This window comes from Sphaeramia orbicularis, chromosome 16 (assembly GCF_902148855.1).
Source record: "Sphaeramia orbicularis chromosome 16, fSphaOr1.1, whole genome shotgun sequence".
NCBI lineage: Eukaryota > Metazoa > Chordata > Actinopteri > Kurtiformes > Apogonidae > Sphaeramia > Sphaeramia orbicularis.
The window spans coordinates 28,016,031-28,040,786 of record NC_043972.1 but is presented as its reverse complement, the minus strand read 5'-3'; the positions used below and the strand labels follow the sequence as shown (position 1 = coordinate 28,040,786).

General features: G+C 37.9%; 1 protein-coding gene across 1 annotated transcript in view; it reads left to right on the top strand.

Moving 5' to 3' along the window:
- cdkal1 (CDK5 regulatory subunit associated protein 1-like 1) overlaps positions 1-24,756 on the top strand; it is a 282,213-nt gene that overhangs the window by 148,026 nt on the left and 109,431 nt on the right. The window contains exon 10 of the mRNA XM_030158613.1: positions 5,397-5,542. Within this exon, the coding sequence (XP_030014473.1) occupies positions 5,397-5,542 (146 nt within the window). The remainder of the gene's footprint in view (positions 1-5,396; positions 5,543-24,756) is intronic.

Genomic DNA, 24,756 nt, shown 5'->3' with positions numbered 1-24,756 from the left:
ATTCTCTTAATTGTCAAGTTATTCTGTCTCTTCTTTGATTCCCTGATTTTTTTTTTTTTTTTCCTCCCTGTTCGTTTTTCGTCTCTTAATTCTTCCATTTGTTCCCCACCTGAAACCTTTTGTTTTTCTCCACCTAATTACTTACCCTCTCCCTCCACTTCCAGCGCTTCTCTCCGGTTCTGTCCATAATGATGGTAATCATAGAAATAAGAAAGGTGTAATGATGATGAAAGTCAAATCTCTGAAGTCAATCCCTCATCCTTAGTGGAGGCCAAATTATATCCCGCTGCCGTGTAATGGCATCATGAATGGCAGCAATTGAGGCTGAAAGTAACCTCTTCACTTCCCCTTGGAAAGATCACCTTTACCAAACACTCTCTCACACTCAGATCAGCCCTTTCTACCCTCACTCCCTCTGACTCATACCAGCACACAATTTCCTCCTATGCTAAGCCTGTTTTTTTTTTTTTTTTTTTTTCTGACAGTTGTAGACAACCTCATAGCACCATTTGTTGATTGGAGCAGTTAAATGTACCAATTGCCTCTCGTGAGCCACGTCTCTGACATTTTAGTTGATTGCATTGAGTCACCAGTAGTTCCTTTTTGAAGAGTTACACATAAAAATGTCTCTACAATGCTACTTTTGTTCTGACATTTTCCTTTTATACTTCATACTTACTTGATTCTATCTGCCTCCACCCTTGTCTGCATTTATCTGTCAAATCTCCAGTATATTTCTTACTGTCGACGCATCTTTGTCCCTCTCTCCATCCATATGTCTGTAATTTCTAAGTTCTCAAGAGCACAACGGTAGGTCATCCAATCATATGTGTGTGTGCTTTGCAGGTACTTGTGTATGTCCCTGTGCGAGTGCATGTGTGTGATTGAATCTAGCATGCCTGCCGAGTCAGTAAATGAGGTGTGAAAGTACCCTCCTCATATGTAGCAATCAGTCAGGCTGAGATGAATGAAATAGCTGTTGTCCATTAAACATCCTTTACAGAGCTCATCTGAGCTCGCACAGAAATGTATCAGATGTGCTATTCACACCCTCTCCACATTTAGCTCCGTGCAGCACTGGTGTGATACTGCCACAAGAAATCGATGATATGCAGTGTTAAGTATGCCATGTGTAAGTTATATGAACCTCGTGTTCACCGTGCACATGAAAGTTGTTTTAGCTTTAGCGTTTTCTTCATTAATCCTTTTGCATTACGGAGACTGGGGAGTTCTGCAGTGGTAAACAACCTGCTGGACATCCACTGAGCCTCGTAAAAGTTAACAAACTATCATCTACCCCTAATGAACAGCAAGATGCATCCTCCGCATCACAGTCTCTAACAAATGCACATAGAAGTACACACCTTTGTCATCTTTATGCTCAGAAAGACACAGGAGCACAGCTGCCTCTGTATTCACTTGGACACACCCTCCAAGACCATTTTCATTTTTATGAAGCCTTTGGGAGCTTCTTCACATTAGATACCTAATGTAGCATTGTGCGCGCAAAACGACACCAAATGAATATTCATACTAAAGCTATTTTGATGTGATCTGATTTGTGACTCCTGTCTGTCTGTAGTGAGTTATGTTTTCTGAATAATGACCTTCTGACAGACAGAGATCCAAATGAAGGATGCATATTCCTATTCAGGGTCTGTACTGTGGCTATTCAACAGTAAAAATGAATGAGGAGAGTTGATGAAATAAATGATTGCATTTTGTTTGTAATGCACAAATTTATTCATACAGCTGTTTCGTGCATTCCTATTATTCACTGAATTTGTTGAAGAAGTTTCAACTTTATGTCATGTTTCCCCAGCTCACACACTCATAGTTGATACAAACAGTGCAGTATAGTATGACATTCTCAGGCTACAGATCCACTTAATTCCCCTTCTACTGAGCCATACATAGATCTCATGTGTGCTGTGTGAGGTGCTGCAGGCTTGGTATACCCTCCAGGGAAAATCAAGTGCAGCCTGAAAGTGTTTGAAATGTTTAATACCATAGGGAGCTCAGTTTTTCTATCTGCCTCTGAATCCAGTCCTCACAGACTGTGTGCGTTTGTGAGCACCAGCATGCACATACACTCGGAGGCCTGACGTATTATCCTGGGAATGGCTCGTTTTCTCTGTAGACTCCCCAGGGTGAACTCTGTTAATACTCTGTTATGTGTGGGTTTGTGTATATGTATGTGTTGGTGTGTGCGAATGCGGTTGGGTGCCTTTGCTGGTTTTGCTTCACTTGAACCAAAACCGCTTCTGTCTGCGTGGTACATGTTATATACAAGTAAATTCACAGTTTCCCACTGAATTAGTTTCTATTTGTGGCAGCATCACACCTTATTTTTCTGGTGAGAATGTATGCCATCCTAAGAATTAGCAGGACATATTTGCCCTTTGTCTTTGGGAAGAAGGAAAGTAAACTCTTTTTTTATCTGCTCTCTTATTTTATATGCTCTTTTCATTCCTATCTGATTTGAGGGAGTACATATCAGATGCTTTGAGCTAAGCCCGTTAACATAGATCCTTTCTGGTGTGTGTGTGTGTGTGTGTCTATCTGAGCTGATCGAGCAAAGATGAAAGGGTTGTGTGTCTGTTTGTGTGAATGAGACAGAAATGCCTGGTGGGAGGAAAGAAAAAATGGCAGAAGAAGAAAGAACCAGCATTACACTGCTTTAAACACTCTTAGGATTGAAAAAAAAAAAGAACAAAACATTTGCACTTATTCATGATTGGTTTGTTTAACCGGACTAAATTCTGCTTTGAGCTGATTACTTCATTCAGACACTTTAATTTTTGCCATGAGGCACAGTCGAGCGATGTGTATCTTCCTCATCACAGCGTCGTTTTCACTTCAGACTCTCTAAACTGTCTGTCAGCGGCAGTCAGACACTGAAAAGGCCTCAACTCCACAGGGATCAGAAACAAGAGATCCATATCAGTGTAGTGTGTGATCATCAGAGGATGGGATGAGCGCTGTCACACACAAATGACAAATAGATTGTGTGAATGAAAAGTCATTCTCTTGTACGTTGCAGACTAATTCCTGGGTACCTTTAGCTCTGCCTGTTTGTTCAAGCTTGCATCCTGTCTGATGAGACCCCTGAGCAACACTTTGCAGCTTTTGAACATACAGTTTTAAGGCAGTGTGGGGAGATTTTACTGTAAACGATCATCTGATGATTTGTGAGATCTGACTGAATTGTATTAACTAAGCAGATCTTAGAAGAAAATACAAGGTAAAAACATAATGGCTTTATCACTTCCCTGTTTCATTTGTAACATGGAGAAATGATCACCAGTAAGAAATCAGATAGTTAGTAAATATGTGTAATAAAGATCTTCATTTGAGCTTTCATAAGTGACTCCATGTTGTGCACAGAATTAAATGAAACATTTTTATTATGTCATATTGTAAGCTTCGGGTCCCTCAATAATGGTTTCTCCCTGTGGTGCAGATTTATACCTATGGATTTCATACAGAATGGTAAACCCAATAACCCCCTCATTAAAACGTTTATATTAAGTAGAGGATAATTATCAACGACGGAAGCCATAAGTGCACACACATAGGCATGCAGTCATTCAATCTGCTCTTCATTCACTTTGAAAACATAAAAAAAGACATAAAAGCATGTTTCTTTGCATGCTTTTCTTTCACTTCTCTCCCACACATACAGCACTCTGATTTCTGTCACCAATCAAGCTCCATTTTCCAACCAAATTAATTCTCGCTAATTTGGAGCTTCCAGTGGTCAACCCCCTGCGGTGCGCTCCAACTGAGCTTTGTCTGCGTGTGTGTGTGCACGCACACATATGCTTTTGTGTCTGCATATGAAGTAGGGAACATTCTACAATAGATCTTAATTGAGAAGACGGACTGCAATCAGCACATTCTTGTAGGAAATCATTAAATCATTTCTTCCTCCCCTCTCTTTTTCTGTCTCTCCTACTTGTGGTGATTAGCATAGTAATGATAGCATCCTGATTATGTCCATCAGAAAAAATCTGACATCTGTGGTCTCTCCAGTTCTTTTCCTACGGAAATAAAAGGGAATAATAAAAAGCAAAAAAATCTATTAATTAATGTGGTGTATTAAAAAAAGTGTCAGTCTTGTAATTGCTCTGAATAAAATGTGAGAGAAGGAACAATAAAATATATAACACAAAGTGTTAGTAAAAAATGTCATCAGTCTCATTTCCCTGTTTGCCACTGAATGACTGCATCTCTGAAGAAATTAAAAACTATTGCCTGTACTTTTTAACATGGTTACCTTGAAATTTCTTAATATTTTTCAGTCTGTGCTTTATTAGACCCTTTGCTAATTTGGCCTTGTATGGTGGTACAAATTCATTGAAGGTCTTGGATCCCTAAGCAGAGTGCTAGGTTAAAATGCAGATATTACTGTATGTTTACAGACTTCTGCTTTTTGAGACCTCCAAGCAACTGTAGAACTCTTAGAGAAAACACAAAGAGGCCAGATATCCTTATGGAGATAATTATGGGTTTGTGTATCTTCTATATAATTTCTTTTTCTCCTTTCACCTTTTTGATCTTATATGTAGGCCTATACACTTTGGAGAAAGCGCTCGACTTTCACCGACATAAAGAACTCCGACTGAAGCAGCCTTGACTTGGTGCGCTATGAATCCTTGCGGGTTCATGATAAATTCTCTGATTTTATTTTCCTTTCTTTGAGAAATATAAAATAAGAGAATAAAGCAATTTATTGAAGATGGTGTTAGGTGGAAAGATTGTGGACAGATGCATGAATGTTAATGGAAGCCACATTTATTTAAAGCTGACATTTATCACCCATCATAATTGTCAGTAGTTTTTTGTGTTTGTCTTGACTGAACTTTACAGCTGCATAAAAAATAATCAGACGTTAAATCGATGTCTTGAGATTCATGATTTCTGTTGTTCACAGATACCCATTATTACCTCCGCCAGGAGGTATTGTGATCACTTTGCTTTGTGTGCGTGCGTGTTTGTTTGTTAGCAAGATAACTCAAAAAGTTATGGATGGATTTTCATGAAATTTTCAGGAAATGTTGATACTGGCACAAGGAAGAAATTATTAAATTTTGGTGGTGATCGGGGGGGCAGATCTCTCTTGGCGGAGGTCTGCGCTCTCCGAGGGCTTTTCTTGTTAGGACCTGCAGCCCCTTTGTTTTGGGCTTTTTCATCATCACAGGCATTTGCTCATTAATTACATGTCACATTTCTGTAATATCGCTGGCACTTCTAGATCTCTGATAGATTATTTAAACTTTAATTCATGCTCGTAATTTGACCCGACATTTCTGTCACCCTTCGTACTTTTAACAACTGCCACTCTATTTATTTTCTCTCTGTCTTTTCACTTCCTGTCTCTCTCGTGTCATTAGGAGATGGCTAAGATCCTGAATCATCCTCGCGTCTATGCTTTCCTTCATGTTCCTGTGCAGTCCGCCTCCGACAGCGTCCTCATGGACATGAAGAGGGAGTATTGCGTCAATGACTTCAGACAAGTGGTGGACTTCCTCAAAGAAAGGTAGAGTAACATACTGTCCTCCAAGTCTTGCATTGTTCTGCTTTTCATTTTCTTTCTTTTTGACACTTATTTTTTATTAGTTATTTATAATTTGTCATACAGAACACAACAAACAACAATCAGCAACAGATAATAGTCACAATCTAATAGTAATGATAATTTAGGTTACAGTTATGAAATAGCAATCAAGTTACCTAATTAATTTAATTTTTAGAGCAACAGTTCATATAGCATTTCACAGGACCATGAGACAAACCACACATTAATTGTATTTAAAGAAACTAATCCGTTTGCCCCATCTTCTCATACCATACCATACCAACTTTATACCAACTTTATTTAAGCACTTTAAGAACTTTACAGCTGGCCAAAGTGCCGTACACGAATCATAAAACAAGGAAATAAATAAGTAAAAACAGTGATAACACAGGGTGCAAAGTGGGCTAAGAACAACAAAATACAGCCATCATAAAAGCAAAGACAAATTAAAGTCTGGTAAAAACAGCATAAGAAATATAAAAAAACCCATCTCACACACTGATTAAAAGCCAATGAGAAAAAGTGCGTTTTTAGACATGATTTAAAAACAGGCAGAGACTGAGCCTGTCTAACATCCAAGGGCAACTGGGCAATCATATTATGTAAAGTTCAGCTTGCAGCCTCAGCATAAATGTTTTGTGCCATTTTGTGAATTTCATCAACAATTTTCAACCAGTTGTCCAACACCGGTGGATTAAATTGAAGCCATTTTTGAGTGATTGTTTTTCTTTCTTTTTTTTTCCTGCAGCGCCAAAGATTTTTAGAAGGTATTTATCTCTTACTGTCAAATCATCAAGAAGATCTCCTAACAGTAGTGACAAAGTGGGTTGCTTTAATTTAAAACCCCAAATCTGTTCTATTTTTATTCCAACATCTTTCCAAAAAGTTGTAATTTTCATACAGGACCAAAAAACGTGGGTGTGGTTTGCTGCGTCGTTCTGCTTTTTCATTTCATTTTTTTTACACTTTACAACACAGCAAATGTGATTCGTAAATGTCATCATTTCTTGGCATCCACGTCTCTGGCTAAAGCTTTTATTCCCTTTTTATATCAACAAGTTCAGGAATTTATTGGTGGATAATAACTTTCCTTTCTCTGGAATTAAATAAGTTCCCTGTATGTTTCAACATGACAATATAAGGCATTTTTGCTCCATTTGATTTTACAGTATAAGTAGAGATTTGTAAGGCTCAACATCTAACCCACGTCACAGAATAGACATTGATTTTCTCTACAAATATTTAGATGATCATAAGACTCTTATGCTGAGTCTGTAGGACATGCCAGAGCAGTGGTCTGCTAAATTCGATTGGTCTAGAGCCTATTTTCAATATCTATGTTACATACATGCCTTTAGATATTGAAGATTAAAAGCATTTCAAAGCACATACGTGGCTCTAAGCAGATGAGCTTCATGTGCAATCAGTGCATTTCATGTAGTTGGTTCATGTAGGTCAACATTCAAGCCATAGGTTTTAAAATAAATTATAAATCTGATGAATTCAGGTCATGGGCAAGCTTTTTTTTATGGCTTGTGTATTTTACATCATTGGTTTGATAGAAAATTACACATGCAAATAATTGTTGTTAGCTACACTTGTTAGATACATGCGCTAGGATTAATGCACTTAAAGTAGACCAAAAAGTGAGCCTTCCAAGCAGCTGCATTGGTGGCACTGGACGGACGTCATGTGATATTTTGATGCTTTTTTCATGAGATCATAGGACATAAGTGTGAAACAAAGATCATCTTGTTTGGATATGATGTGGTACCGTGTGTATAGTGGCATCCTGATGAGCAGAACCAAGGAAGTCAGACATTATAATGGTAACCAGAGCTGTACAATATATCGTGTGAGTCTTGTCATCGCAATGTACACTGCCAGTCAAAAGTTTGGACTCGCCTGGTTTTTCTTTATTTTCAGGACTATTTTCATTGTAGATTCTCACTGAAGGCATCAAAACTATGAATGAACACATATGGAATTACGTAGTTAAAAAAAGTGTGATATAACTCAAAGCATGTTTTATAGTTTAGATTCTTCAAAATAGCCACATTTTGCTTTTATTACTGCTTTGCACATTCTTGGCATTCTCTCGATGAGCTTCATGAGGTAGTCACCTGAAATGTTTTCCAAAAGTCTTGAAGGATTTCCCAGTGATGTTGAGCACTTGTTGGTCATCTGTGGTCCATCTCATACCATTTAAATGAGAAGGTGAGTCCAAACTTTTGACCGGTAGTGTATGTGTGCGCAATAGTCACATCGTAGGTCCTCCAGTGTTGGAAGCAAATAAGCTCAACGTGTTTCAAGGGTACCTGACACACACTGCATGCAGCGATCCACCAATCACGATTGATCTTAATCAGTTTGGAGTGAGTCGCTGGTAGCAACATTGAAAAATGAGCAACGAACAAGAGAAAATCACCAAAAACGAACACTTGGCACCAAAAAGAAAAGCAATGTCAGTTATCTGGAATTATTTCAGCTACAAGAAGGATGATATTGAAACACATGTTCTGTGTTGACAGCGCACCACAATAAGAGGTAGCACAACTAATTTGTTTGACCATGTACGTCAGCACCACACAGCTATAATTATATCCTCCTGAGTATTTTTTTATATCACAATATATATTGTAGGGTTTTAAAAAAAAAAATCGCAATGTCAGTTTTTTCCAATATCGTGCAGCCCTAATGGTAACGTCATGATTTGGGGACTGTGTGAAGGATGGATTATAGATTCCACTACTACATTCCCCTCTGTATGAAAGCTTGGTCAAACCTCTGTAACAATGACCCTCAGCATCTCGTATCTCTTATCTGAATCTACTTAAGAACTTGTGTGGCATTCTTGAAACACAAGGTGCAGAAATTTTAGGTGTCCAACATCAGGCAGCTCAGTCTTACTTGTATGCCTCCTGTTTTGTTTTTAGAATCACAGTCTTGGTTGTTCAGCTATATCATTGGTACTCTAGTCTTTAATGAGCTTTTTAACAGTGCCTCTAAAGCAGCGTCTTGGATATTTACAGTGGAATCACTTCATTATAACTACCAATGATGTACTCATCTTTTTTTCCTTACTGTAAATGTTTCTTTTATGCTACCACTCTACTCGTGTTTCACCTCAAACTGTGCAGAAACTCAGCCAAATCTAATGCATCCCACTGGTTCGTTCTGCTCTGTTCTGTCTGTCTCAGTTTCTCTGCTGGTGATTTTATGGTTTATTTTCCTCAGTCCCTCCTTTTGGTTGTTCACCATCAGTGATAGACATACCACTATAGATACGCTATGAGGTTCACAATGCTTTTTTTCCTTCAAATCAGGGGTGTCAAAGTGATTTTAGATCAGAGGCTACATGCAGCCCATAATAGCATCATAATAGGTTATAAATAACGACCACTCTGTGTAAAACCAATTAGATCTGATTTCATTTGATTGTATTTGGGTTTTGTGTGAACCTATCTGCTTTTATGTGAGGTTGTGATTGTGTGAGGTGGTGCGCTCCCCTGTTCTGTTTTGTTGTGTTAATGTTTTAGCTGAAAATTAATGGTCTGTAAAAGGAAATTCTAGAAGGGCATTATGGATATAACCAATTAAACTTTCTATATCCATCCTATTTTATTTTCTTGAATGATTAAGGCTGTAATTAATGTATGTGATGGATATTTGCCTTTCCAATAAAGAGATAACACTGGTCAACAACAAATTTATTGTTTAAGTTTTTTGAGCTGATTTAGGATACTTTTGGTGTGCTGAATCCAAAAATGACATTAATTTTGCTCAATCAGGTCAACTTTCTGAACTATGCTACATATTGGCTTTTTAACATTTTTGCTTACATTTATGGGCATTTTCACATCATATGATACAAAATTCTTTCATATTTCTTGCAATAAACAAGTTCTGAAGAATTTACTTTTGCCAGTTTATGATTGTTTTTTTTAATATTACAGGTGAATGAAATGGCTTCGACTAGAAGATCTTGCAAAAATATAGTATATAAAATATCAACTGATAAAGTCACAAAAATGTAATCAATTTTGTGAGAAGATCAAATTTTTCACAATCAGATTAGCAAAAAAAAAACCTGACCTGATTGAGAAAAACAGATGTCATTTTTGGATTTAGCGGTGCAAAATGGTCCTAATTCAGTTGAAAAAACCTAGACAACTTGCAAAAAACATTTTTTTGTAACCCAGTGTAATTACAAAAAAAAAATAAAAAAGATAACTCCAATTTTTTCTCTTCTTGTAAAAAATAAAATTAAATGATAAAAATGTTTACATTTAAAAACTATCCTTTCACAAATACATGTGAATAACTTGAACAACCCGAAATCTCTTAAGAAAAATAAGTGCAATTTTAACAATATTATATCCCAGCTTATAAGTTATGTACACTACAGATGGCAGTGGATCTATAAATACACAAAACGTTTAGTAACAGGCATAATATTGTTAAAATTTGGGAGTTTGGAATTAAAATGACTTTGACTCTTTACTGTTAATATATTTATTGTAATTTTTGCACTCTAAAAATTCATCCCATCACCTTTGGCAGGCCACAGGCCATATGTTTGACTCCCCTGCTTTAAATGTTTCTTCTGTTTTTTGCACCTGGTACTTGTTTGTATCTAGTTTTTTTCCTCTTTTTCTAGACGCCGTGTGTCATGTGTAGATGACAGGTCTGTAACTTGAATGTTTTCTTTTCTTCCAGAATTGAAAGCTTACTCATTCCTTTTAATCTCTCCTTTTAAGTTCCCCCTGAAGAGGCTTTCAGAAGTTGAGGAGTGATACTACTATAAACACAAACTCAGATGCTTATCTGTGTGTACCTCTGCATTACTTGGAAGGCGATTGTTTAGCCTAAAGTGAGGACCTCGCTCCCTATCTCAAGTGAATTATGTGTTCAATAGAAATTTAAACACAGGTACACTGATCCAGCAGAAATGGTCACCGCTGACACAAAGAGCCCAAACACACACCTAGAGACAACCCCGGCACCTTGTTTACATAACCTGTCTGGCTACCCTCCTTTGTATCTTTGTTTACTGCGTGCATGGTCATTTGATTTCTGGCTTCTGTTACAAACACACGTTCACACTAAATCGAACACTTAGTGGTGTTTGTTGTGTGAAATCAATACCAGCACGCATCCAGTGGTCTGACCCATTTGGCTGCAGCAGGAATGGCTGGGGTGCAGTTCAGGGTCTGGGAGAGAGTCCAGGGTTTCTGACAAGCCAAAGAACACACCCGCCGTGGCTATAATTGTGTGTTTGAGTATGTGACAGGGAGCTGGAGCATGCATGTGTGAAATGAATGTAAGGAAGGGAAGCCAAAGATACACGTGAGTTTGAAACTTTAAGATGATTAACATAAAAGAATGAGGCAGCAAACATAAAGACAACAGGAAGTATTTTACATTGCTCCGCATGACTCATTATTACCTTCACCAAGGAGGTTATGTTTTCATTGGGGTTTGTTTGTCTGTCTGTTAGCAAGATAACTCAAAAAGTTATCGAAGGATTTTGATGAAATTTTCAGAAAATATTGATACTGGCACAGTGAAGAAATGATTCAATTTTGGTGGTGATCAGAGGGCGGGTTTATAAAATTTCAGGAAATATTGATACTGGCACAAGGAACAAATGATTAAATTTTGGTGGTGATGGGGGGTGGGGTGGGGGGTGGGACTGATCTGCCTTGGCGGAGGTCTGTGCTCTCCGAGGGCTTTTGTAGTTTTTAAGCATGTTTTTGGACTGTTTTGTCATCAGAAAATCAGATGATACTGGAATATGTAAATATAATATGGTAATTTTTACTTCATAAATGTACATTTCATAACAAACAGCAACGATGTACTGCAAATAGATAGAATTCATTGATACATATGAAGCAACATAATTCGTCTTTGTCGCCTCATCTACTTTTTGTCATTAATTTATGTCCTTTTCTGCCTGTCACATCACATTGATCTGTAATATCTAATGTAGCTTACTCTTGTCCTCACAATAGGCTCTTTGTGTGCTTCTTGGCAAGTCATAAACTGCTTTTACTGATTCACTCTCCTTTTCACACTAGTGTTTTCATCTGAACTTGAACAATCAGAGGTGAGAGGGAAAGGCCTGTGTGAGAGGGACACCATTAAGTTAAGACTGTTAACGTCTCGCAATTAGTCCTTTGTTGAGTCAGATGAAGTTCACCTCAAGAATAAGACAACCTTGTGCAGGTATACGTGAGGTTCAGGCTTATCTGTCTGACACACACCTAGGAGAAGACAAATGTATTTCGCTTTACAAGCAGCTTAAAGCCACCAGCGCTGCCGAGTTCACGAGGGGTCAGATGCCTCTGGCCTTCCTTATCAGAGCAAATAAGCACACGGACAACAAGACCTCCCTCTTTGACGTCTTTCACCGTTGAAGATCTTAAACGCCTGGATGATCTTGAGGCAACAATTAACTGTCGCATTCTGAAATTGTGTTTGGGTTGTGTTTTTCGCTCTGCCCAGGCAGGTATGTGATGTCAAGGTTTTCTTCCCGTTCTGCGTTTTGAAAGCAACTCTGAACAAACAGATACCACCAGCATTGAGTTAGTAGAGTCACCTGGCTGCAAAACAAGGCCATGCTTCTACACTTATACCTGGAAAAAAAAAAAAAAGAAAATACACAATACACAAAAGAGCATAACCTGAAAAAGAAAATGTTAAAAATTGCAGACTGCATTCATAGCCGTAAAGTTTCAAGGGTGAGAAGTTTGATGAGTTTAGTGTGAAGCAGTAGAAATTGCCACTACCACAATAATACACAACTATACCAGCAGAGCAGCGAAGCAATGTTCTTTTTAAACAACTGATTAGATTTTGAACATAAATCAATAACTGTAGAATATTCCGCAGAAAGTAAATAAAGGAAATCTATGGGCCTCTTATTGAGTATGTTTATTTCTGCACAAAAAGAAGCAATCACTTTCCTCGGGGGAAATAAGGAGAAGCAGAATTCTTCACCCGGATGCTCATACGACAGCTTGTCCGAACAATTTGATTGCTTCGACAGTGGAACATGCAATGAGTTTGGAGGTCTCTTGAAGGTTGAATGCCCAAATAATCTGTCAGGGGGAGCTCGTTCTTACTGATCAAATCTAATGGCAAATGAGGACCTCTCTGACCCTTTTGCCCATTGAAACGTGTAGATGAACTGGAGGAAGGAAAATCAATTCTCTTCTTCTCTTGCTTAATATCGGGGTCATTATTAAAGAAGGACTGACGCTCGTGATCATTGAGAATGACACAGGAAAAAAAAAAAAAAATCCATGTAGATTAGTATTTAAGAAACTAAAGTGCGTTTTAAAATGGTAATTCTTTTCCTGCCAATATTGTATTTAGCTTCTGTCTCTTACACAGCGTGAGTTTTATTATTCCGTTTTCAGGTTTATAACATTATTTTCTTGTTATGCACTATTCCATTGTTCTCTGCTTTAATATTTAGCCTTGGTAGACTTTTCACACAAGTCATCCACAGAGAAAATTTGCATTAAATTTGGTCTCTTTTAAGTGACATAATACCTAATTTATCCAAGTTGTTGTAACTGATTTATTTCCCGCTGTGCATAATTCTAACAATCAGTAGAACAATTATTTCATTAAAATGGTTAATTTGTTTCCGTCTGCCAACACAGACCATATTTTCTTCACTCTTTTCCCTTTTCTCTCGGCTGCTATCAATTAAAATCACATAATGAAGTCGAGTCTTTATGCAATAATGTATAGAGAAAATCCTGTTATGGTGGAATAAGGCTGTTAGAGAGTGAGCGAACGTGGTCAGAGGATTCTCCACAGTTGTGTCATAGTTTGCTGTAATATCAAGGCTGATTTTTTTTTTTTTTTTTCCCTGAACTACTCTGGAGGATTAAGTGTGTCTGAACCACAGGGGCCAAAGATGAAATACTCAGAAAGAACAGCAATGCTCTGTGAGTCGAGGATTGGTCATGTGGGCACAGGAGACAAATCTGGGCGTCTGACTGTATAACTTCGGGGTTAGCAGGGTCGAAGGGAAGAGGGCTAGGTTGGAAGCCATCATGTTACAAGAAAGCAGAGATGTAGGGATGAATGATGGGGGAAGGGTTAGGGGATACAGAGCCTTCACCTGTGGTTCCTTGTAAGGTGGTGGGTTGGTTTCCCTAGAGGTCAGGGGTTAAAAGTCTCATCTGTCTCAGCCCATGGAGACAGTTCTCTCAAGCGAAAAAACTGACACACATACTTGTCAGCTTTTTAAAACCAAAAAATCTGTTTTTTTGGTCAATATTCTCCCTTTTGAAAGAGCAACGTGATTTTTTAAAAGTAATAATTGTTTGTTATTGCCCGTATTGTTGGTATTTTCTTGTGAGGGTCTTCGCTACCCCCCCATGTCAGGTTTGGCATCGAAATGTGGTTCAACAAAACTCATAATAAAGACAGTAGAATATCAAGGGAAGCCTCATATACTTTATAAAGTTTCCCTTGGCAAAGCAAATTTGTTCAGCACCAAAAGGCAACCAGACTACCATTCTGCTGTTATGATGCTGGACAAGTTAAAGAGAGAGAGAGAGAGAGAGAAAAAAAAAAGTAACTACAAGAGCACTCAGAGAGCGCAGACCTCCGCCAAGGCAGATCAGTCGTGTCCCCCCCCCCCAACCCCAGAAAATGAGAAATCTTTTTTGCCACAGCTATAGTGAAACGAAATTACATGTATTCTTTGCTGCATTGAGTTGAGGAGTAACATATATCGAACTAGAAAAGCACTCGGAGAGCACAGACCTCCGCCAAGGCAGATCAGCCCCTCCCCCCATCACCACCAAAATTTAATCATTTGTTCCTTGAGCCAGTATGAACATTTCCTGAAAATTTCATCCAAATCCGTCCATAACTTTTTGAGTTATCTTGCTGACAGACAGATGAAGAAACAAAAATCCCCCCGATCACCACCAAAATGTAATCATTTGTTCCTTGTGCCAGTATCAACATTTCCTGAAAATGTTATGAAAATCTGTCCATAACTTTTTGAGTTTTCTTGCTAACAGACAGACAGACAAACCCCGATGAAAACATAACCTCCGCCGTTACACTTGGCAGTAATAATTGTGCTAAAAGTGGGGCGCAAGCAACACCGTTCAGGTTTTCTACAAACACACAGCTGCGTTTAGGGTTTACAGATGTGGAGGAGTGAGCGTGTGGAATGGTAAACAGGTGAGTAATCCTTGTAATGCCTGCTGCTATATGGTACCATGACCCTTGACCCAGAACGTGACCTCAGGGAAGCCAAGACCCCCCCCCATATAATATCCACTTTCAGCTCCTCCCTGCTCACTTTAATTGGTGTTTAAAAAGCTTTTTAAAGTGTTTATGTACAACCCCACGTATGTTAGTGCATAGTTTTAGTGCATAAAACTACTCAGACCTTTAACATAACCCTAGCGTACTCAAAGCTTTCCCCCATTCTTTTAAAAATGTTCAACCTGTTCACCCCGTTTTAGCCTGCAGGAACTTTCCTATGGCTGCAGCTGACTTCATTTAATAGAGCACAATTATCGGGGTTTGGTTTTTATATTGTTTTGATGTTTACCAAAAAAGGACCCAAGAGAAAATGCTATTACATGAGCATTGTCTGTTTTCTCTCGCCCAGAAGACATTTTATTCTAAGATTATCAGTGCAGGCGCAAACACAGCAACATAGACAGCCGTGTGTCTGGGTGGTCTCTGGATCTTTCAGCCCATTAATAGTGTTGTTTTAAAGGCACCGGCTCTTATCTGTGAAGTAAATAGAACATTTTATCACCTGGCATATTTTTAATTGTGCAGCTGGTCAAAACAATTGTTTCACACATCTAACATTTGGACCTTTTATACAATATTATGAGTGTAAATCTGACTCTTTGTCTTCTTGTCTTAAAAGTGTATCAGCAGCTACATTGTGTGACATGGATTTAGTAAAGTTGGGTGTGATGTATATGCAGACTGCAATGATAACATTTGGTAAATTTCATGCTACAGCAGGGATGTCAAACTCATTTTCGTTCAGGGGCCACATTCAGCCCAACTTGATCTCAAGTGGACAAAGTGAACAGTGAAAAAAGTAAAATTCTATTATGATCAGGTTTACATCTACAAAGTTTCCTTAAAAATCTGAATAACTTGAACGACTTGAATTGTCTTAAGAGAAACGAGTGCAATTTAACAATATTATGCCTCGGTTTATCAGTTTATCATTTACACATGTGCATTCCAATCACACAAAACATTTAGTAACAGGCAGAATATTGGTAAAACTGCATTTACTTTTCTTAAGACATTTCCTTTTGTTCATATTTGTTCAGGTTATTCACATTTTTTGTAAAAGGATAGTTTAGTATTGTAAACATTTTCATGTAATTTTACTTCTTTACACCAAAAAAAAAACAAAGGGAAAATTTAGGGTTGACATTATTTACAGGTTATTCTGATAATATTTTACTGGTCTGACCTACTTCAAATCTAATTAGACTTTATGTGTCTGTATGTGGAACCTGAATTAAAATGATTTTGACACCAGTTAATATCTTCTGTGTAATTTTTGCATTTTACAAATTCATCCTGTGGGCCGGATTGGACCCTTTGGAGGGCCGGATTTGGCCCCCGGGCCGCATGTTTGACACCTGTGTGCTATAGTGTGTGTCATCCACCCGTGCTGTTATAGTTATAGAAATGACACTATACCAATGGTCCCAGTTTTACAAAAAACACCTATATATTCAGTAAGAGACGAATAAGTATTCGGTCGTGGCTCGGGAAAACAAACCAACTCTGGATGACACCTTCATAAAGACATTTGAGATTAGTATTTTTAGCCCCGTGAACTTTTGTGTCATGTTGATTAATGTGCCACTTCATGCTGAATTCCTATTGGTTGTGAAGGAGACATAGATCGTATCAGATTCACACTGGTTTAGGGTCAAGTTAAGGCAAGGCATTGTTTGTACAGCTTTCAACAACAAGTCAATTCAGTGTCATTTACATAGTGTAAAAGCATCTGAAACAACCCAAAACATTAAAAAAAAAAAATCTAAAATCAACCTAAAACATCATAAAATATTGAACATTTAATTCTGAATTTTGTCAAACTGAATTTCTGACTCTGAACATACGGACACTTTTTTTTTTTTTATCACAACTAAAGCTTTGGTCAGGGATGGTCAAACCAAAAATGACCTTTCGTCTCTACATATGTCAACAGAATTATCTATTAAATTTGTAATTTCCAAAACATTCATCAGCTCTATAAGTGGAACTTTAACTCTGTGCATTGTGTTGCAATTTTCAAGGGTGATGGCCTGACTGTTGACATAATGTGTTGAAAATAAACTCTGTCTGTGTACATGTCTCAGTCTGTCTGAAGTGAGACGACTGGTTCTTTCCAAACAAATGGCTCCAAGACGGTTTTGTTTTTGTGCTGACTGTGTGAGTGTGTGTGTGTCTAAACGTCTTAGTCATCTTTATTAGTCACCAGGAGTGACAGAGTAATATCAAACCTCCATGAGTTATGGCAGGACACATGCCCCAGTAGCGTGACTCCACAGCTTGTGTGTTCAGTGTGGAGACAGTCTGTTACTAATTTGTTGTTGAAGACATACCTTCATCAGTTTACACACACGCACTCACGCTCTCAAAGGTTTAAGGTATCAGCCCGGGCTAATGTTTCACTCGAACAGTGGCTGGCAGGCGACAGGAAAAAAAACTGATAAACACATCAGACAAGTGAGGGGGAAAAAGAGAGGGCAAAACAGGCGGGAAAGACAGAGCAGTGAGATGGGTTTGCCGCGATAACCCACCACACCGGCGGGACTTGTCAACATTTCACCCCTCCTTTCACTACTTCTTTTCATAACAGCTGATGATTCAGCAGGTAAAACAACTGAAGCAGTGTTTAACCAAGCAGATACAAAGAAACGTGTACAGCCAACAGATTGTTTTAGAGGAACACACACATACGTTGAAGTCTCTCCATTCACTCACCAGTCAGCATCTTCTCTGAGGATTTTTCACACCGATATTTTCCCTGAGCGCCGGATAGAACATCTGTATAAAAGCATGTCTAATTTGGCCTTTGTTGTTGTAACTAAGTTGGACATCAGCAATGAACCGGCCTCAGCATTTGAGAATACTTGGAAATCTGTGTTGAATTTGACATCACACATGTTTTATAGACATGAAAAGCCAGTCTGTCATTCACTGCTGTTACATAACTTTGTTGTATCAATCTAGAACTTTTTTTGAACCAAGTGACAACCCTTAGAACCTTTTTGTGAAGGACCCTTTGGGAACCCTTTACTGTTAGCACTTTGATCTGTCATGTGCCTTATGCTGTAACTTTATTCTGTTCAGTGTCTTAACTTAAGTTTTCTTTATTTGTTTGAGCCCTTTGTTGTTTATGTTCTATGTCTATAGTTCTATTCTATGTTTATAGTTCTGTTGTTTTTTTTTTTTTGTTTGTTTTTTTAAAACTTCTGTTCCTTGCTGCTTTTGGGTCTTAGAGTTACGCAATTTCAGTCTTTCAATTTCAGTCTAAAGCTGACTTTGACTTCTACCTAGAACCCTTTTGGAATCAAAGGGTTCTTCACAAAAAGGTTCCACCGGTTTGATTATATAACTTTCACACCCACGATGGTTTACAACAGTGTGTTAAAGCTGATAAGCACCATGAATGGCAGTAAGAATGGAGGATTACTTTAGTGTTTATTGGTGTTACATTATTTTCTGGTTCCATAGCTGTGGGGACACTGGTAAAGCTTTTTAGGTGTCAGTGTTGTGTCACAGAAAGAAGGCCCCAAATTTGATGCCCACTTGGACCAAGCTTTTCCATGTAGTTTCTATGCTCTCCACATGCCATGTCAGTATCCTGTGGGTTCTCTAGTGTCTCCTGCTATGGAAAACATATATACTAGGTTAATTCCCCTGTCAGTGCCCTTGACCAAGGTAGTGGGAAAGTTGTGTAGTCCCCAGGCGCCTTCAGTGGCAGCCCGGAGCTCCTTGTGTATGTACTAGGATGGGTTGAATTTCCCATGGGGGACAATACAAGTGAACTTTACTTTACTTTACATCCCTGCAGGGTCTTTCTCTGTGGACTTGGGAAGTTCTCCCCATGTTTGAACGCTTTTCCTGCGGGTACTCCACTTTCTCTTGCTTTAGAAAAACATATATGTTAGGTTAATTCTCCTGCTGGTGCCCTTGACCAAGGTACGAGCAGAGAACACATTTCCCTGCAGGGATCAGTCAATGAAGGATACCTTAACTTTTGTAGATGCTGTTTGTTTAAGCTGCCTGTTGATGTATGTGTTTATATACTGAGGTAATTTAGTCCTCAAAGGAGTGGCAGAAGGAAGGAGCCTTCCTGCCTACACACCTGCCTGTGTTAATAAGTGTAGCATTGTGAAAAGACTCTGCTTAAACAACAGGAAATCAGCACACAACGAGTCATTAACTTATCAACAAGCTTAAACTGCACTGTGTGTGTATGTGTGTGTACGCGTGTGCAATGGAAATGGTTTGTGGATAACGCTCTTGGCAGTTCCTGACACATCCTTGTCTTATTGACACTTCCTGTGGATTATACTTTATTTCCTTCCCTCAAACCAAATCCACACATACACCTACGCAGACTCACACACAGGATGTGTTCAACTTGACTATAATTATTGGAGTTAAGGGAGGGGAAAAACACAAGATGGGCAAAGAGTATTGACACTTATGTAAGTGTGTGCATGTGTCCTAAAAACATGTCAGAGCAGCAGTGAAACTCTAAACCTCTCAGTGATCACAAAGAGCAGGTGGCAAAACAGCCCAGCCCATATACACACCCTGCCAGAATAATTTAGAGAAGGGTTCTTTTCCTTTCCTTGAAGCACATGTCTATAATAAGATTCACCCTATATAATTAAAATAGAAAACTTAACATCAACATGTTTTTTTTTTTGGTTCATTATCTGCTTGTCTGTTTTCAACACATTTGTAGTTATTCAAACAGTAAACAGTGATGAGTCATTGTTATCGTTACCCAACAGACTGTAGCCCGTCTTTTGTCATCGGTATCGCTGAAAGGCTTTAATGTGGGTTTTACTCATACACTTCAAGGTTATGTGTGTTCCTAAAGACCTGAGGCTATGTTTGAATTGTCTCGCTTTTCTCAGTTGGTAAACCTTTTTATATATTTACCTTAAGGATGCACTAATATTTCTCTCTCCTTTAAACAAATGTTAGTTAAACGCAAGTGTGAGAAAATATGTTGTGCTTTACTCATGAGCAAGTCAAGGTTAGCTTTAGCTAAAAAAGCATCAGCCCTGTTAAACTGTAGTTCTTATATAGTTATTTTTTTTTATCTGGCATAAATTATGCTTAATCTGTGAAAAAGATTTATTTTCCATTATTCATGTAACATATAGGACATGTTATTTAGACTAACAGATGTAGATGTGGTGTAGTTATCTTAAGAGACCGATTTTCTCTCAAAACTCACACAAATATTGTCAGCTGTTGCTCAGGGTTGATTGGTTCTCGATAGATCATGTATTTCTTCTTGATGTTTGAGCATGGATCCCCAACTTGGCCTCTGACTGTTCTCCGGTCATCTTAAAATATTGCCTGAAGCTATATATGATTTTGATGAAAATATAATCCAGCAGTGCAGATCATTCTCACAAAACCTGATATGTTTAGTTTTTATGCAGAGAAACTGACATGTAGATTGCCCATATATTCCCACTCTGCTTTTTCACATTCCATTGGTAAGAAACTGTTATTAACCTTCAAACTACCCTTCGAAGGACCAGCTGGAGGTATGGATTGCACAAACCTTTGTAGGTAGTCTTCACTGTTTCTCACAGAGGTGGCCACACAATAACACACAGGTCACACACACAAAAGCACAGATTAATCTTAAATTACTAACACCCACATCTTCGCATAGATGCGCGACCTGGAAGAAGGTAGCATGGTGGTTCAGTGTTAACATGTAAACAGCTCGTCTTAAACGTAATGGAAGTCGATAAACAAGCAGTGAAGTGTTATCTGTCCATGTGCTTCCATCCTCCCAGTGCACACACATGCACGACACACACCGTCAGCTGATACCTGGGTACATCTGACAACAGTTGTGTTTCACTGGCTGAGTCACCTCTGTTTCTCTCTCGCTCTCGGTGCCTCCTATCAGATTTCTCTTGTTTAGCGTGTGAGTCACAGTACCTTTGAAACCACACGGTTTCATTCACAGTTCATCCTTACGTGTTGAGTGATGCTGTGTTTTTGACTTTTGACTTCACTGTGAGATTTTTACTGGCGGGAAACTCTACTTAGTGTGTTTCTCCATTCCTCTTCACTGTTTTCTATAATGAGAGAAGTTTGCCGCGAAAACTGTAAGATCTGCGTACTTTCTCTAATGTTTAGCCTTGATAATCCATTAAACCCTTTGGAATGCACTCCAACGCAAAACAAAATGTGTTTTTCATGTGAAGTTTTGAAGTTAAGTTGTGACAACTCTGTAACTGGTGACAGTTAGAAAGCCATACAGTTAATTTGTTTTCTCCTTACACTGTTCTACTACTCACACATTTACATATTTAGTCTATACTCTCCACTGCAAATGCAACACTTACAGTTTTACAGATAAAATAAACTTTATGCACAATGGGAAATCCAGTTCATTATTTATTGGCAGTGTGGCTATTCAGTTAGAGTTATTTATTGCTTGATAGTTTTATCTACTGTTGCCAAGTATTCAATACTGTAATTTAGTTCCAGGTATAATTTTGTGTTTTTATTGCTTGTCTGAAGCTGCTTCATCTGTTTCGTTGATCATGTAGCAATGACACATAAAGTACTTTGATTTGACATTGCATTACATAATACGCAATTCTGAATACTTTGGAACAACATTAAAAATAATACGTAATTAAAAGGTTTCCAATGGCCAAAGACCTCCTTTTTTTGAGAAAACGAAAAAAAAATCTTGTTTTCTTGGAGAATGCTATTTGTAAATAGTAATATAGTCCAAAAACAGTGTGTTATTTATTGTGTATCATTAATAAATAACATTCTGTAAGAGGAAAAAAAACTCGTGGGAGGTTTTGCTCTTCAGCCATGCAGACATAAGTAACACTAGCAAATGTTTTGTCATGTATTGTGGTGGTGATATAGTTTCTAAGGCAGTAAATACAGGTAATGTTTTAAAATGAACCAGAACAAATGTTATAGGTCCTACGCAGAATAAAGCATGTCTCTCTTTGCTTAACTGGGTTTTTATCTTCCCTCCCTCTTTTATCTTATAGTCCTTTTACCTTGCCTCATTTCTGCCTGAACCATGAAGTCAAGGAAATAACGTATATGATTTCTATACACAGGTCTATAGGAAAATAGTAACTATTCAGAGAGCACACAATACCACCGAGGCTAAGGTTTGGCCTTGCTGTGACTTCATACTGTTGTATTTGCTTCCCCTTGAGCCTTGAGGCATCTACGTGTTCATACAGGAAACAGAAAAGTGTGCACTTATAACAGAAAAGGCTATATTTGTGAGACAATGTATGTTGTGGTTAATGGGGTAAAATATGGTCTACTTCTATGCCTGTGATTAGAAAATTAAACATTTAGCATTTTTTATGTTTACATTTCTTGGTAGATTGCTTTATATTAACATAAAAATAACATTCATAATACAATGTGAATGAAAAAAAAACAAAGATCCTTTATTGCAAGTATGCTTTTATGTCACATTATAGTATGTCACCAGTTTAATCTGATTAAATAAGAGGCTTTTTTTCACCATTGTATGTGTTTCTCTGTTGGATAATTCCCACATTAAACTGACACTGATTGATTTTCTCTGACAGGCTCTTTCTCTCTCTTGCAAACAGCCAATGTGACACTGTAGCTTCAACCCAGAAAGTGCTATTTGCTGTCAGCTTAATGATTCAGAAAATGATAAGTTAGTTAAAAATAATTAATCAGTTAATTACCCATCTAACAGAAAACAGTCAACTTGAACATCAATTAAAAGTCTTCAGAGTATCACCAATATTCACCCTTGATTTCTGCTGCTTCTTTCAGGTTTTATGACTTGTATGTAATTTACTATATTTATGCCTGACTGACACTCCTACTGTCAAATGTCTCTGTAATTGTTGTATTTGATTTTCTCATCACTAAACCTGTAAGAAGCAATCCAACATCCAAACATCACCGTATAAGCTGGCTACGATGAGTAAATTAGATTGTTTTGTACATGTCAGGCTTAATGAAAGGAGAATTATTACGACGTCAAAGAAAGTTTGGCGTTCTGATAATGAAAAACATTGTTAGTCTCAGTTCCCAATGGACATTTAGATATAGTTACATCTTTCAAACATCCGTCATTAACAGTACTTTTAGGCTGGTGTATGAGAGGGTTGATGGAAATGGCAAAAAAAAAAAAAAAAAAAAAGCCTGCTCTTAAGCCCACCATTCATTTGATATGGGTTTGTCTTTTATGTTCAGCATTTATCTGGTTGCATTGATGTTATCCATATCTGCCAGGGTCAGGTCAGCACAGCAGGATGAAATGATGAATCACATTCTGAGAGTATGCCAATGAAGGTTGAAATAAATTGAAATAGAGTGCAAAGGGACAGTCCATTTAACGCTATCGGTGAGACAGTCACAAATCTGTGAGCGCTTTCATCCCTGTGCAGTGGAGTTTGCATCACTCTCTCGCTGACTGAGTGAAGATTGAGTATATGTGTCTGTGTGTTTTATATTTCTTTCTTCAGTATAGTTTTTGGCAGTTTATCCAGAGTTGTCAGCTGGGCAGTATGCCTATTGTGCAGGTTGGCGCACACTTTGAGAAGCTAAGTCTTACTGTCAAGCCTGTGCCGGCAGTGAACTGTCCAGTGGAGGATGTCAGCTTAGATGTGGTGGGTTGTGGCAGCACGAGGTCAGCCTCCTGCATCAATGGTGATGTTGTTATTATCCTGGATAGCATGGCCAAAGTCAGTGAAACAAGTGTAGTCACTCAAGACACTTTGACGTCCACTTGCCTGCAGGTTAACCATGCTAAAAAGATATTAAACTGTCTCTAATGCACTGTTCCACCTTCCATTTATCCACACACCTGGTGCTGCATACTTAGTGTGGAGAGCCTTGTCATGCTGCATAATGTGTATAAAGGATTGGATGGACTAGGTTATCTGTGTTTCTGATGGACTCAAAGAAGTTTATCACTTGTTTTCTTTCTGCTTTTAATAGTCTTGTGGAGAAACAGGAACCTCTAATTGCAGAAAAAATCTTTTTTGTGTTTCAAAAGGTGTGGTTGCATCAGACGCAAAGAAATGTAAAAAAAAAATAAAATAAAAAAAATAAAAATAAAAAATAAAAACGATTATTTATATATCGGCTCAAATTTACTTAGGGGGTCAAATGAGTGGCCATTTTTGTCAAAAAAAAAGTTGTAAGAAATGCATAGAACTGTGTTGAAATAATGCTAATACATTTGTGCACAGACTACTGATATTATTTGACAGTGGAAGCTATATTTTCAGAAATATTAGATTTGGAATAGCACGTGTATGTGAAAACTTTTGCTGGTGGACGGACGTGACATTACACATGATGATCTGGTCAGTACCAGTACTTTATTAGTAATAAACTTATAGACTTACTATTACCAATTCTCCTCTTATTCATACATGTTAGTATTGTGGATCTAAAACAATAACAGCTTCACAAAAACACAAAATGTGGCAGCAGACGGATGTGACATGGTTGTTACAGATCCCATCATACTGATGCTCGGCAGCCATGTCACTGTTTTCACAAATGATCCCTGTGCAAAAACTAGGATCAGAATTATTTATTGCGTAGTTTATCATCATACTAAAGAGTAAATAACAATATAGAATTGTTATTTCTTTATAAAAATGCTGATTATTAGAAAACTGTTGATTTGAAAAGTGACGTGTGACATTCTTAATGTATGTATTGGCGTAACATAAGCAGGATGGATCAGCACAATACTCCATATTGCAACCTGTAAAAATAAAACATGTGATATGTAGTATATAATCTTGTAAGGAAAATTGGGGAATCTAAAAGAATAGAATATTTGTTTTTCAGGTAAATTCAGTTCAAATATAACTTGGCCA